Source organism: Rhincodon typus, chromosome 19 (genome assembly GCF_021869965.1).
Source record: "Rhincodon typus isolate 14 chromosome 19, sRhiTyp1.1, whole genome shotgun sequence".
NCBI classification, from domain to species: Eukaryota; Metazoa; Chordata; class Chondrichthyes; order Orectolobiformes; family Rhincodontidae; genus Rhincodon; species Rhincodon typus.
The window spans coordinates 9,437,642-9,453,365 of NC_063350.1; the positions used below are offsets into that span (position 1 = coordinate 9,437,642).

General features: G+C 41.6%; 1 protein-coding gene across 1 annotated transcript in view; it reads right to left on the reverse strand.

Annotated features, from left to right (window-relative positions):
- LOC109917871 (deoxynucleoside triphosphate triphosphohydrolase SAMHD1-like) overlaps nucleotides 1-9,858 on the reverse strand; it is a 152,356-nt gene extending 142,498 nt beyond the window's left edge. The window contains exons 1-4 of the mRNA XM_048608356.1: nucleotides 9,786-9,858; nucleotides 8,513-8,692; nucleotides 6,247-6,347; nucleotides 1,983-2,091 (exon numbers count right to left, since the gene is read on the reverse strand). Of these exons, the coding sequence (XP_048464313.1) occupies nucleotides 1,983-2,091; nucleotides 6,247-6,347; nucleotides 8,513-8,671 (369 nt within the window). The 5' untranslated portion in view covers nucleotides 8,672-8,692; nucleotides 9,786-9,858. The remainder of the gene's footprint in view (nucleotides 1-1,982; nucleotides 2,092-6,246; nucleotides 6,348-8,512; nucleotides 8,693-9,785) is intronic.
- Nucleotides 9,859-15,724: the final 5,866 nt, after the last annotated feature.

A 15,724-nucleotide genomic window follows, 5' to 3' on the forward strand; every position in this document is an offset into this window, starting at 1 on the left:
GCAGGAAGGTGGGTGGGAGGAGGAGTATTCTAGGTAGCTGTGGGAGTTGGTGGGCTTGAAATGAATATCGGTTTCTCGGTGGTTGCCCGATATGGAGACAGAGAGGTCCAGGAAGGGGAGAGAGGTGTTAGAGATGGTCCAGGTAAACTTAAGGTTAGGGTGGAAGGTGTTAGTGAAGTGGATGAACTGTTCGAGCTCCTCATGGGAGCACGAGGCGGCGCCGATACAGTCATCAATGTAACGGAGGAAGAGGTGGGGTTTAGGGCCGGTGGAGGTATGGAAGAGGGATTGTTCCACGTAACCTACAAAGAGGCAGGCGTAGCTTGGGCCCATGCGGGTACCCATGGCTACCCCCTTTGTCTGTAGGAAGTGGGAGGAATTGAAAGAGAAGTTCTTGAGTGTGAGGACGAGTTCGGCTAAGCGGATGAGGGTATCAGTGGAGGGGGACTGGTCGGGCCTGCGGGACAGGAAGAAGCGGAGGGCCTTAAGGCCATCTGCATGGGGAATGCAGGTGTAGAGGGACTGGACGTCCATGGTAAAGACGAGATGTTGGGGACCAGGGAATTGGAAGTTCTGGAGGAGGTGGAGGGCGTGGGTGGTGTCACGGACATGGGTAGGGAGTTCCTGGACCAAGGGGGAGAAAATGGAGTCTAGATAGTTGGAGATCAGTTCAGTGGGGCAGGAGCAGGCGGAGACAATGGGTCGACCAGGGCATTCAGGTTTGTGGATTTTGGGAAGGAGATAGAAGCGGGCAGTGCGAGGTTGGGGAACGATGAGGTTGGAGGCCATGGATGGGAGGTCAGCGGAGGTGATGAGGTTGTGGATGGTTTGGGAGATGATGGTTTGGTGCTCAGGGGTGGGGTCATGATCAAGGGGGCGGTAGGAGGTGGTGTCGGAGAGTTGGCGTCTGGCCTCGGCGATGTAGAGGTCAGTGCGCCATACTACAACTGCGCCTCCCTTGTCCGCGGGTTTTATGGTGAGGTTGGGATTGGAGCGGAGGGAGCGGAGGGCTGCACGTTCTGCAGGGGAGAGGTTGGAGTGGGTGAGAGGGGTGGAGAGCTTGAGGCGATTGATGTCTCGACGGCAGTTGGAGATGAAGAGGTCGAGGGAGGGTAGGAGGCCTTGGGGTGGTGTCCAGGAGGAGGGGTGTGTTGGAAGCGGGAGAAGGGGTCAGTAGAGGGAGGGTTAGGTTCACGGTTGAAGAAGTAAGCGTGGAGGCGGAGGCGGCGGAAAAACTGCTCTATGTCCAAGCGTGAGCGGTATTCGTTGATGTGTGGGTGGAGGGGGACAAAGGTGAGCCCTTTACTGAGGACCGACCGTTCGTCCTCAGTAAGGGGTAGGTCTGGAGGGATGGTGAAGACTCGGCAGGGCTGGGTGCTGCTGTCTCCTCTGGAGCTGCTGGCTGTGGAGGCTGTGGGCGGAGTTGCGTCGGCGTCAGCCTCTCTGCTCCTACGATGCTGCTTGGCCTGCTGTGTTCATCCAGCCCTGCACCTTGTTGTCTCGGATTCTCCAGCATCTGCAGTTCTTACTATCTCTTCCTCAGAATGGTTTTTATTTACTTCCTATGAGTGTTAGGGTAGCCAGCTGGTAGTTCTTAGTTTCCTCGCTCCCTACTTTTTTAAACAATGGTATTACTTCTGCCATCCTCCAACCTAGCAGAACTGAGTTTTGAGTTAAATAAAGATTAAAGACCATAGGGCTACTCGTTCATGAGAGTGAGAGAGAGAGAGATGACTGGTCGTGGTTGAATCTGAGGGTCACCACGCTTCAGGCAAGGGGAGAGGTTAAGAAGAAGAGTCCTTCAGGGTAACCTCAGCCTGTGTGGGAATTGAACCCAAACTGTTGGTATCACTCTACATTGCAAACCAGCCATCCAGCCAAATGAGCTAGCCAATTCCCGAGTTAACTAATGTTTGAACAGGTGCTGGTCAGCCAGTGAAAAAACAGATTTTGTTTTGAAATCACCATAAAATAGGTTTTACCTTATCTCGAGTGCAAATACACTTCATTTTGCGAATTTGACAAACTCGAGCAAACTTGAGGAAGCGTACAAAGTCAAAGTTGTTCTGGATTCCTAGATGATGACAGTCCCTTCAGAAACAATGTAGGAACATACATACAATTAGAACAGAAAATTGCTAAAAAGGTAGAATTCAAATATATTTACAACATTACCCTTTGAGAATAAGGACTTACAGTTCTGCAGCAGTATCAAACTTTAGCTAGGCCACACTTGAAATATTATGTACACTTCTGGTCTCCACACTACCAAAAGGATATGGAAGACTTGGGAGAGGGTACTGAATAGGTTTACCAGGATGTTGCCTGGTTCGGAGGGTTTTAGCTAGAAGGAGAGATTGGACAAACTCGTTTTGGTTTCACTTGAACATCAGAGGCCGAAGGGCAACCTGATAGGAGTTTACAAATTTATGAAATTAATGGATAGAATGGAAAATTCTTCTTCCCAAGAGTAAAATTGCCAGTTACATGTGGCATAGGTTTAAGGTAAAAACGGGCAAGTTTAAAGGAAATGTGAGAGGCAAGTTTATTATACAGAGTGTGTGGTAAGTGCCTGGAATGCACTGTCAGAGGAGGTGGTAGAAGCAGATACCATAGCAACATTTAAGAGGCATCTTGATAGATACATGAATAGGCAGAAAATAGAGGGATACAGAACATGTAGAGACAGAAAGATTTTAGTTTAGAAAGGTGTCATATATCAACGCAAGCTTGGTGTGCCGAAGGGCCTACTCCTGTGCTGTACTGCTGTTCTTAATACATTAAGCTTAGGAAGAAACTAGTCATTTAACACATGTAGAAGTTGAACAATTCTCTTTCAAAAACCAATGTTTACAAAATTCCCTGTTAATTAAAAATCATTCCCAATACTTCTGTTACATTGGGATGTGCATGAAAAGAGTTCACCTTTAGGCCAAAGCAGGTCTCGAAAAATACAAGGATAATTACACATGGGATAGTAACTAAATTGTATGTGGAACAGACTTGTAATTATAAGCCTACGAGTTAGTTCTTCTGAGGGCCAAGTGTAAAGCAACGAGCATGCACATGCAGGAACAGTGTCGCAGCTGGCAGATGTCGATAGTCTGTCTGCAAATGCACAGTGGGGATTATGCCATTTGGACAAGGAGAAGGATTAGCTCAGCTCTGCCCTTTGGTTACAGGACTGGCACTCCCCATTGGTTCTCCAGCCAAGCTCTCTTCAATTACCAGGCCACACAGAGGAGAGGGGGGCAAAGGCAGAGTTTACAGGCATAGCCTTAGAGCCAAATCTGAAACCAAACATCCTCCACCTTCAATCCAAAATGGATTGCAACTCAAGAAAGGAGCCCACCACATCTGAGGGTAACGAGAGATGGGCAATAAATGCTGGCCCAAACAGTGGTACCTGCATCACATACGGAAATTTAAAAAAAACACACTATCGCAGGATGGAAGGACGAGATTTTGCTGATGTTCAGATTTTAAAAATAGACATTTTACCACATGCTGGGGAGATGAAGCTCAGTTTCATCAGCTGTAGTTTCCGACGTACCCTCAGACTACTGTCCCCTCATCCCCAGTTCCCCCACCCCCAAGCCCCAGCTTCATGACATCAGGGCATGTGTCGATGCTGACCCCTCCTGCAGCTGGTTGGCTTGATGAGCCTCATCTGCAAGTGTGGCAGCCATTTTGGCATAATCTTCACTTAATTCATGAAAGGTGCCATTAGGCATTCATTAACCAAAGTCACAGTTGGATTACTATATTACTGTATAAACAATCTGACCAGCTAAAAGCTCATAAACTTCATGATAAGACATCCTCAGTATTTAAATAATTATTAATATTGAATGATCCAACTCTTTTTTGACAATAGAAAGGGGGGAGAAAAAACTGCACAAAGATAATGACAGCATTGGCAAAGTATGAGATCATTAGATAAGAACATGGGAATCTAATGGCTGAAGATTTAGATATCTTCATTTTCTTCAACAATACTTCTTGTGGTGGAATTTTTAACAGAAGATATCCTAAACCCCTACTCATGAAATTTAAGGTATGATTTAATGCTTTAGATCTTAATGCTTCAAAATGCTTTAATTTTTTTTATAATATTCTGAGATAATCAGCTGTAACACCAAATGTCTGAATTGCCCACTCGAATTGAGACTTTGCCATTTTTTTAAACTATTTTAAGCATAATAGTATACTTGACCACTTGAAGTGTACTGCAGATTAATTTATTTTAATAAAGTTGCAAGAGTTATTAAATCGTCTCATTTAGCCTGCTGTATGCAAAACAACCGCTTCTCTGTACACTTCATAAAATTGTAAATAAACTTCCAATTAGAGGAAAGTGCATCCTCGTTTCATTTCCATATGGTCTACATCTAATAATATTCCATCTGTTTGATTTCTCAATTCAGGAATTGTCATTTAGATTGAAAAATTTTAATCTTCTAATTTTGTAATTAAATAAAGATGAGAGCAAGTGGTTAGCTAGGGAAAATGTCGAGCATTTTAGGAGCTCAAAGAAAGATGTTCACTGAGAGGACACAGCCAAAGTTTGAATATGACTCCTTTGGTACTGGCTTTGTAAAGCATGTGGACATTACACGAAGAGAGGACAAGGACATTTTGAACAGTAATAGGCAGAGACCTTGCACTCAGAAGAAGATCATAACTGAATAAAGACAAAATATTGCAGATGCTGGAGATTTGAAATCTGAAAAACACAGCTGGACAAATTTAGTTGGTCTGGCAACATCTGTGAAAACAGAAACAGAGTTCATGTCCTGAATCCAAGAGCACGCTTCATCTGCTCCAGATGGAATGCCATGAAATTACTGGAAGAACAATTCTGGTCGCCCTGTTGTAGGAAAGATGTTGTTAAACTTGAGAAGGTGCAGGAAAATTTTACAAGGATATTGCCAGGGTTTGAGGATTGAGCTATAGGGAGAGGTTGAAAAGGCTGGGACTATTTTTCACCAGAGATTGAGGGGTGACATTACACAGGTTTATAAAATCATGAGGGGCATGGACAGGGTATATAAACAAGGTCTTTTTCTTAGGGTAAGGGAGTCCAAAACCAGACGCTTTAGGTTTAAGTTGAGAAAGGAAAAATTTAAAAGTAACTTAAGGGGTAACTTTTTCACACAGAGTGATGGAGGTGGGTACAATGACTGCATTTAAAGGCATCTGGATGGGTATATGAATAGGAAGCGTTGAAGGATTTGGGCTAAATGCTGACAAACAGGACTAGGTCAGGTCAGGAGATCTGGTGGGTGCGGATGAGTTGGACCAAAGGGTCTGTTTCCGTGCTATAGGACTCTAATGGCTCTAAGTGAAAAACAATGAGAAAGCAAAACAGTGAGAACTGGTCGTCATGATTCAATCTTCATTCATGCCAGGTGATTGGTGAGCTTCTAAACAAAGATGATTATTCGTGAAAGAGAAGAGTGATAAAGGCTAGTTAGCCTAACATCAGTGTTGGTAAAACTACCGAAAATCAGTAGGTTCAAAATAAACATTTTTTTTTTAAATCAGGAAAGATGAAAGTTAAGCGAAGAGAAGCAGCATGGATTTGTTAAAGCAAGATCATGTCTGACGCATGTGATTGACCTCTTTGATGAGGTAACAAAGGTTATCTGTAAGGTGTTGCAGATTTGGGCTTTGACACTCAGAAGGCATGTTACGCAGATGAAAGTCCATGAAATTAAGGTGGAAGCGATGGTATGTGTATATACTTGGTGAACAGTGACAAGCAAAGAGATTTAGGGGTCCATGTAAACAAAATCGCTAAAATGATGCAGATAAAGATGAACAAACAAAATACAGTAAAGACTGACGGAATTTCTGCTATTGTACCTAAAGGACTACAAATCAACAGGGGGAGCTTTGCCACAAACATACAAAGACCTAGTTAGACTTCATCTGGAGCACAGCATACAGTTCTGGTTTCAGCAAACATCTACTCACATACAACTATTCGCTTTTTAAATGAGGCGCCAGTGGATAACCAGTTCCTATGGTAACAGTGTACCAGCAGAAACCAACAATTTCAGGAGCAGGAGGAATAAAATTGGAACAAAACGGTATTAATGTTGAAACCTGTTCTTTAAACTAAGTATTAGCACCAAATCTGCCACACTTGTATTCAGTCAACTTTGTATCTTCTGTGAAGCTGCATGGATTAAATGAATATCCATCACCAACTGATCAGAGAGACTGAGAGATCAGGCTTACCTGGCAAAGTAATCCCACTTATCAACGTCAATCCCATTTCTCTTGTTGGCAACAATTTCGTACAGAAAGCCCTTCTCTCTGGGCCGGCCTTTGTATGGCCACTGACAAGACAAGATACCACAGTTAGATTAAAAAAAAGCACTTCAGAGGACAGAATGAATATCAAGAACTATCTTTTAGACTCTTCCTTTTAATTCTTTCTATCTCCACATCACGAGAAACAACTGCAGGTGAAGAGAGATATCTTGGCTAATAGGCTGATCTTCACCATGTCGCATCAGGATGTGGTGCAGTCTTTTACCCAGCTAATAAAGCTCCTGCTCCATTTCACTGAACCAAGTCAACCGCTAATGTTTCTGCTCTCACATTCAGTTTTTTTTTTAATTTTTGGTTTGTGGATAGCCTTGTGTTTATTGCCCATGTCTAATTACCCAGAGGGTAGTTAAGAGTCAACTATGTTGCCGAGAGTCTGGTGTCACATGTAGACCAGATTGGATAAGTACAGCAGATATCCTTCCCTAAAGAATATTAATGAATCAGATAGGCTTTTATGGTTATGTAGTTGCTGTTACTTTATCCTTTTATTCCAGGCTTCTGCTAGTGTGAAATTTCACCAATTGCCATGGTGGGATTTGAACTCATACCCCCAGAACATTAGCCTGGGGTTCTTGCATGACTAGTCTAGTGACATTACCACTACGCCACCAAGTCCCCCATCAGTGACTAAGTGTCAGCCACTAGCTCATGCCTCAAAGTCAAAATGTTGTGGATTCAAGTCCCACTCCAGGACTTGAGCACAAAAGAAAATCAAGCCCGTTGTTCCTGTGTGGTACTGAGTGAGTGCTGCACCGTTTCACGTGCCATCTTTTTATTACCCGTTACAAATTAATTTGAGAAATGTTGGCATGGCTGACTTTGCCAGCATTTGTAGCCCATTTTGAACAGCCCTCAAAAATTCAACAATGAATTAAGTGGCTTATTAAACTATTTCAGAAGGCAGTTGACCATCATCACTATCATTGAAAGACGAGAATCACGCATATTCCAGACTAGGGAAGCACAGTGGATTTCCTGCTGAAAAGGACATTAGGGAAACAGTTGCCAAATTGCTACTTCTAGTTTTTTTATAAATTGAACTGAAATCACTTTCAATTCATCATGATGGGATATGACATATCATTCCCTGGATTATTGAGGCAGTAACAAAAATTACACAACCAAACATTTTCATTCTAATTACTGATCAGCTAATACAATCTGCAAAACCATAAGATGTATGAACAGAAGTAGTCCATCAGTTTATTGGGGTTTTTATCCCCTACCATTCAATACGATCATGGCTGATCTGATAAACCTCAACTGCACTTACTTGCCTTACCCCCATAAGCCTTGATTCATTTACTGATTGAAAGGTCTGACTGTCTATCTCAGTCTTGAATATGCTTAATGACTCAGCTCCTACAGCAGTCTATGGTAAAGATTTCCACAGACTTACCACCCTCAAAACAAAATTCCTCCACATCTGTTTTAAATGGGCAACCCTTTACTCTAAATCATGCCCTTCAGTCCTAGACTATCCCACGAGAGGAAGCAACCTCTGCATATCTACTTTGTTACGGGCTTCCTGAAAACCTTGTGTGTTTCAATAAGGTCTCCTCTCCAGTGAGGCTAAATCCAATCTACTCGACCTCTCCTCATAAGAAAATCCCTCCATATCCACAATCAACCTAGTGAACCTTCTCTGTGCTGTCTCTTTAAATAAGGGGCCTAAACTGTTCATAGTATTCCAGGTGAGGTCTGACTACTGCCTTGTGTAATTTTTGCAAGACTTCCCTTTTTTTTAATATTCCATTCTCTGTGAAATAAAGGCCAACGTTCCATTTGCCTTCCCTACAACCCGTTGAACTTGAATACTTTTTTTTGAGTCATGTACTAAGACCCCCCCCCGACCAATCCCTCCGTACTGCAGCATTCTGTGATCTAACACTATTTAAATAATATTCAACACTTCTTTTCTTCCTGCTAATGTGCATAACTTCACATTTTCAGCACAGAACTGGAATTTAGCCTATGGTATTCCAATTCTACATTGCTCAGTTCCATGAGCTTTCTTCCAGGTTTTTGCACCTCTATTTTAAATAAAGTTGCTAACCCCATGACTGGACATAAAAAAACAGATACCATATTTCAATTTATAACTTTAAACGCTGCTAATTCAGACATACCATCCCTCCTCCCTTTCCATTGGTTCAATGGGGTTACTTACCTCAGAGGACTTCGTACTGCAGGCCTCTCCATTGCTCCTCGTCTCAGTTATTGGGCCTCTGATCTGTTCTTTGATAAATACAAGGTCTTCAGGGAACATTAAACCATGATTTTTCAGAACAGTTTTCAAGCCATTCGTTTCGATCAGGTGCTCAAACATAGACAATGAAGCATCCTCGTGCTAGATTCAAGGAAAAAAGTTTGGTTCAGCGTGCTATGCAGGTGAATAACAGATGAAAATCAAACAGTGTCTCACACCCCAAAATTGGAGCACAGATATTTACACTCAAGCCTCCCAATCTCAGATGCAAGTGCCTTGTGAGTTCTCAACTAGATGGCTATAAATACAAGATATTTGCCAATAAGTCCATTAGGGAAGTCAGAAGAATATCAATTCCCTGATAAGCTGACAGAATGTCAGTAATAGTAATACAACAAGTAATAGTTCAGGTGAACAGTAGAATGAATACAAGGGCAGACTGGCAGATCTAGAAGAAGAGGACAGAAGGAGGTTATATAGAGTATAACACTAACACAAAGCAATTGGGCAGAAAATCTGCTGCTTAAGTGTATAAAAAGTTTACCAAATGCTTTATAATGCTGAATATTTGCCAATTTTAGGATAGAATAAAGAATGCCATAGATACCTACAGCCAAACAGTTAAATGACTATTTCTATATACAATGTGATGAAAGGTGAGTAAATACATATGATCATTTTTTGAAATTTGGACTAAAAACTGAGTCAGAAGTATTTGGGTCAGTTCTGTGACTGTTTTTTAAGAAAAGATCATAAAGGCCATTTGTAACAGTGACCTAAATACATCATTACAAGGCACATGACTTCAGCCATCTGCATAGCAGACCCCTGTGGTGATAACGGACAAAAAAGTTTATACAATTGGGTTTATGACAGACAGAGTAGGGTAGAAATCTGCAAGTTGTTAGAACTGAGAAAGTTTAGACATCAGAATTAACAAGAGGTTTGTGCCAGTGAACTTGGAAAGGAATCCTAAAATTAGCTTAACAGTTTGAGAAAAAAGAAAGGGATCACCCAGTTAATTAATGATTTAAAAGTTGATACACAAATGACATTTCTCCATGACTGAATGTCTGTAACAGATAGTCTAAGGAAGGTTTGTTTTCATTTTCTTGTGTTATTAATGTAACAATTGACATTGTTACATTAACTGTGGTGATATCTCCAATGAAGCTGAGTTCAGCAGCATTTCTTGCAATGTTCAATACTCCCAAGATTCTATAAAAAGTATTACCGTCCATATTACATCTTTTCGAGTAAGAGGGATAAATTTTCCATCAAACAGGTGAGAAAATGGCCCATGACCTGGAAGAATGAAAGGTAAGATGTTAAATCTATTGTATCAATGTTATTTAAACTCTCCAAATAATTAAGTCCATCATCTTTACAATTCTTACAGACCTTTCCAAGGCCATATTCCACATAAAAATAAGTAGTGCCCAAAATCACACGCAGTACACTAACCAAGACCTAAGCAGAGAGTTGTAAACATTCAACTTAACTTAGTGTCTTAGTAATCAAAGCCCCTACTTACAAAGCCAAGTATCCACATCATCAGCTGTAGCTCAGTAACACACATGAGTCACAAGGTTATGGCCACTCCAAGACATGAACACAAAAATCCAGTGCAAGACTGAAGGAATACTAAGTTCTTAACTGCTTTACTAACTCCCTCAAAAAGATATCACTTAGATCAAGCGTTCCAAAGTGGGGGTCTCCCTCACTGTTTCTAATACTTTCAAGTTTCCTATCAACTTTGAGATGAAATTACTACTCTATTATGTTTACATTTCTCTGAAATCACCTGTTATTTTTTGCTTGCATCCGTTCTTACTACTTTAAGTCCATAGCAAAAAAAAGCGAGCAATGAGAAAAAAAACCTTTTCTGTTCCTGAACTAAAATCAAACCGAAGGCAGTCTTTGCAATCTCTGAGACCTCATCCCTCTGTGGAACTGGAATATTACCACTGGATGTTATCCAGTTTTACTAAACCTCAACCTTTTCTCAAAGGAGTCCCCTTCCAACGTAGGCCGTGTCTCCCCTCTCAACCCTGTAGAATGTCTCGTGCCCACTCAGTCTTTTCTATGGCGTACCAAGATGGCTATGCACTGTTTAGAACTGATTTCCGTGACTGCAGAAACAACAGTCTATCCTCTGGCAATCAAATATCCTTCACAGCCTGTGCGTCACTCCTAATCTAACTGGTGTGCCACACTTAAAACCATAGAAACGATATTGACATTCAACCCATCTTGACCATGCCAACCCAACGACATCCAGATGCCCTTTCTAATCCCATCTTCCTGCACACGGGCCATAGGCCTGCAGCTTGCAGAATGTAAGGTGCAGATCCAGGTACTTTTTTAAAAAGTCTAGAGTCTCTGCCTCCACACCACCTCAGGCAGCAAATTCTAGACACTTACCATCCTCTGCATAAAAAAAGTGAATGTTCTCTGCACTCTCTCCAGAACAATTACGTCCTTCCTGTAATGTGGTGACCAGAACTTCCACTGTAGCTACAGGATAATTCTGAAAATAAAAATGATATCCACAAACATGCATCTTTGTCCATACACTGTTGCAAAGCCAGTGTAACCTCAAGAGCAGAAACTCTGCTTCATGCAGTTGGCGATACTTCCTGAAAGTGTGTATTTCCAGAGGACCATGTTTCCACATGGGGCCAGCTGTGTCAGTTAACAGTTGTTAAACTTTTTTTTAAAAATGTGTGACCTATGGCTGCTTAATCCCAGTTTCCTGCTAGCTTCCTCCTCTATGCCAAGTAAACAAGTAATTTCCTTTTGAAATAATTCATGAATTTTGTTTCAACAGTTGGTAACACTTCAGCACAACAATATTCTTTTGAAAATTCTGCTTTGTCATCTTAAATGAATGCCCTCCCTAAATTGTTTCAACACAAATTGTTTCATGTTTTATGCTGTTTCACAGTCTTATCTCCTTTCTCCTCTCTTTTTAATGGCCTGCATGACTGTCAAAGTCTTTTTGCTTCCTGCTTGCATCAAAAGTGAATTTCCTTTCCCTATTTCTTAGTTCTAAGACAATCACAACTTTTGACACAGAGCAGCATATGTACCACTTTGCTGCTGGTTTCTCTCTCTCCCTGCGGTTTTACACGGCCATTATCACAAATTGCCATGTGCCCCATTTTCAGGTCAAAGCTCAACATGTTTTTCAATTTGCCACTCCAGACCACTTTTGCATAGAGAGTTCTTTTAAAGATAAACTCTTTCCAGTCTAAGAAAACTCCTCTCATACATCGCCAAATCTTTCCCTTCCCACATTATCACATTCCCCCTTTTGATAATCCATTATCAGCCTTCATCCACTGAGTTAGTGACTTGCTTTTTATAGAACACATTTACCATTAAAAAGCAACAAGCTAACTCACAGGAGTGACAAGACATTAGATTACATACAAACATATAAATTAGGAACAGTAGGTTCTGATTCAACCCCTCGAGCCTGCTCCCTCATTCACTAAGATTATGGCTGCTCCGACATGGTCTCATCTCCACATTCCCACTTACCTCTGATTGACTAATTTATTCAATGATCAGCTACATATTCAAAATATTCATTGGCTGACTCCAAAAATTCCCGCAAAGGAGAGTTCCAAGGACTCTCAACTCCTCGGAGAAACCATTTCTCCTCATCTTCGTCTTACACAGAAGACCCTTTTTTAAAAAAAAAATTCTAGTCTCTCCCACAAGAGTCATATAGCATAGAGAAGGGTCAATATTCTTTCAGTATTCACTCCAGTCAACTCCTCTCAGGTTCAGAAGTCACATGACACCAGGTTATAGTCCAACAGGTTTATTTGAAATCACAAGCTTTCAGAGCACAGCCCCTTCATCAGGTGAAATGGAAGGAAGCACACCCCAAAAGTTTGTGATTTCAAATAAACCTTTTGGACTATAAACCTGGGTTTCGTACGACTTCTGACTTTGTCCACCCCAGTCCAACACCGGTACTTCCACAACATGACTCCTCTCTGGATGTGACATGTGTCAATAAGATCACCTCTTATTTTTCTGTCCAACTTGCCCCACAAGGTAATCCCTCCATCAAATGTTCCCTCTGATCTACACAGTCACTGAGGGTCTGCGTGCACACCAATCACGTAGTGTCCTTGTACTTCTAGTTCCAGAGGTTTCTGCCACACACTGGCCTCAGAGGTCTGCACAGCGGCGGGGAAAATGAGAGGGAATGTGGCTATCCTGGGAATCAGTCAAGTAAACCTTCTCCGAGCAGGTTCTAATGTATTTCTGTCATTTCTTAAATAAGGAGACTGACACCATACAGAGTAGTCTAGTGATCTCACCGACATTTTGCATAACAGTAACAAAACATCTTTAACATTATATTCCAATTCCCCATACAACTAACAACCACATTCCATTTTGGACGGTGATGAGCCACATATTAGGGCAAATCACCATGACAAAAACCTTACTCTTTGACAAGTTGGAGTTGAAAAGGAGCAGGAGGAACCTCGAGAGGAATAAGGAGGAACCTTTAAACCTTAGGGTTTTGATAGCCACAGTGTCAGCGATAACGTAATGATAATTGGAGGAACACATCAATATTGAAGGGTTATGAAGCTGGAGGTTACAGAGGTAGCGAGGGACAAGGCCGTCAAAGTATGTGAAAATAAGGCTGAGAATTTAAAATCAAAGTGTTTGTTTATCTCTGATGTAGTCAATAAAAATTCAGAAATGTTGGACGTATTGACTTGCTGTATTACTCTGGGTCAGTATTTACAGTAAACTGGATGAAAAAGCCAGCATGCCAGAAGGCACAAGGAAACAAATTGTGAAACAGCATCAGGGACTCAAAAAAATTAACAGAAACATAACAAGAGTAATAGTGCTAAAGCATTCCAAACCCCTAGGATCAGGTATTTTAAAACCCTGGGATAGGAACCAAGTAGATGAGAACACTGAAAGATTATGGCATAGGGGCAACTGCAAAGTTCTCACAACTCAAGCAAATTTAGTTTTAGATTAAAGAAATTGTACGTTAATTCATTATTTAAGAAAAATTAACTCTATGTATATAGACTTCCAGGCGAGTACCACACAGCAGACTTGCAAGCAAAATTATAGGTCATGGAATAAAGACGACAGTAGCAACATGGACACAAAATTAGCTGAGTAACAGGAAATAGAAAGTAATGGTGCTGAGAGACCTGCTGATTTTCTCCAGCAATTTCTGTTTTGTTTCAGATCTCCAGTACTGGCAGTTGTTTGTCCTATTATGCAAAGTAATGGTCAATGGATATCTTTCAGGCTGGAGGAAGGTTTTTTAGTGGAGTTTTCCAGGGATCAGTATTGGGACGCTTGCTTTTTCTGAAATATATTAATGTTCTCGACCTTGGTGTGCAGGGCACAGAAGCCTGGAAAAATTGTAAAATGTCAGGAGAATAGCGCAGGACTCAAAGGACATAACGAAGTAGGTAGACTGGGCAGGAAGATGACAAGTGAGGTTCAATGGAGAGATGTTGGTGGGAAGAACATTGAAGACAATGAAACATAAAGGGCACAAGTGAAAAAGGAGGAGCAGGAGCAGAGGAAAAGGAGTGGAAAGAGAGAAAGAATAGGGATAACGGACAAGAATTTCATTTGGGAAGGTATGTTTTGTGGTGTCCCACAGTAGCAATGTTAAAGCTTCAAATATTCACTGTATTCATCAACAAGAGGATAGGATAGAAAATGTGTGTCCAGTTTGCTAATGACACAAAGCTAGGTAGTTTTAGATGGTTACTATCTAAATCTGCAGATATCTTTTTTGCAATTTTAAATGCAAAACTGTGGCAAATAGATTTCAATGATAGCGAATGTGAGTTTATTAATTTTGGACCTAACTGACCCAGTCCCACGTGCCAGCATTTGGCCCATATCCCTCTAACCCCTTCCTATTCATGTACCTATCCAGATGCCTTTTAAATGTTGTAATTGTACCAGCCTCCACCACTTCTTCTGGCAGCTTCTTCCATATACACACCACCCTCTGTGAAAAATTTGCCTCTCAGGTCCCTTTTAAATCCTTCCCCTCTCACCTTAAACCTATTCCCTCTGGTTTTGAGCTTCCCTACCCTTGGGAAAAGGCCCTGGCTATTCACCTTACCTACACTCCTCATAATTTTATAAGGTCACCCCTCGGCCTCAGACACTCCAGGGAAAAAAAATCCCAGCCTCTCCGTATAATTCAAACCCTCCAGTCTCGGTACATCCTTGAAAATCTTTTCTGCACCATCTCCAGTTTAATAACATCCATTAACTGAGGTTTTAAAGGAACATGCAACAAAGGCATGAATAGTGCATTAGGTCAAAGATCAGCCGTTATTTCACTCAAGGGTGGAGCAGACACAGGCTTGTTCCACTTTAAATAGACAAGCATAAGGCAGAAACGTAAACAGGACTTGGTACGATGAAGGACACAGTTAGCATTGTTCATAGCTAACCTCAAGTTTAATTTTATCTATCCACCAAACGTTTCAAGTAGTTGCATAGCAACAATACTCCAGCTGAGGCCTTATCAGTTACTTAAATAGACCACTGAGCGTAATGTCATGAAGAACTGCAACTAGGGCTATTTTCAAAGCAAGCCCCAGAATTAAGATAACAACAATTCCTGGCAAGCTAGAAAAACAACACCTCATTTTCCACTTAGGCAGTTTACTGCCTCCATGACTCGATATGGAGTCCCACAACTTCAGAGAATGACCTCTGTACGTATTCTTTTCTTACACTCTGCCCCGGCTGTGTTTTGCTGGCTTTGATCTCATCTGCGTGGACCCATTTTCTCCCTTTCACACCCAACATTTACACCTATTTTACATTTCTATTGCTCCTTTACAACCATTATCTTTTGCTGTAGGCAGCCTCACAATCTGTTCCAATCGACCCTCCTCCCTGTTTGTCTACAGCATAACAAAAACACCATTTTCCAGCTTCTTTTAATTCTGAAGTCATACCAGACTCAAAACATTAACTCTTTCTCTCCCCGTGCTGCCTTTCTCCAGTAATTTCTGCAGTAGGAACTGCAGATGCTGGAGAATCTGAGATAACAAGGTGTAGAGCTGGATGAACACAGCAGGGCAAGCAGCATCAGAGGAGCAGGAAGGCTGACGTTTCGGGCCTAGACCCTTCTTC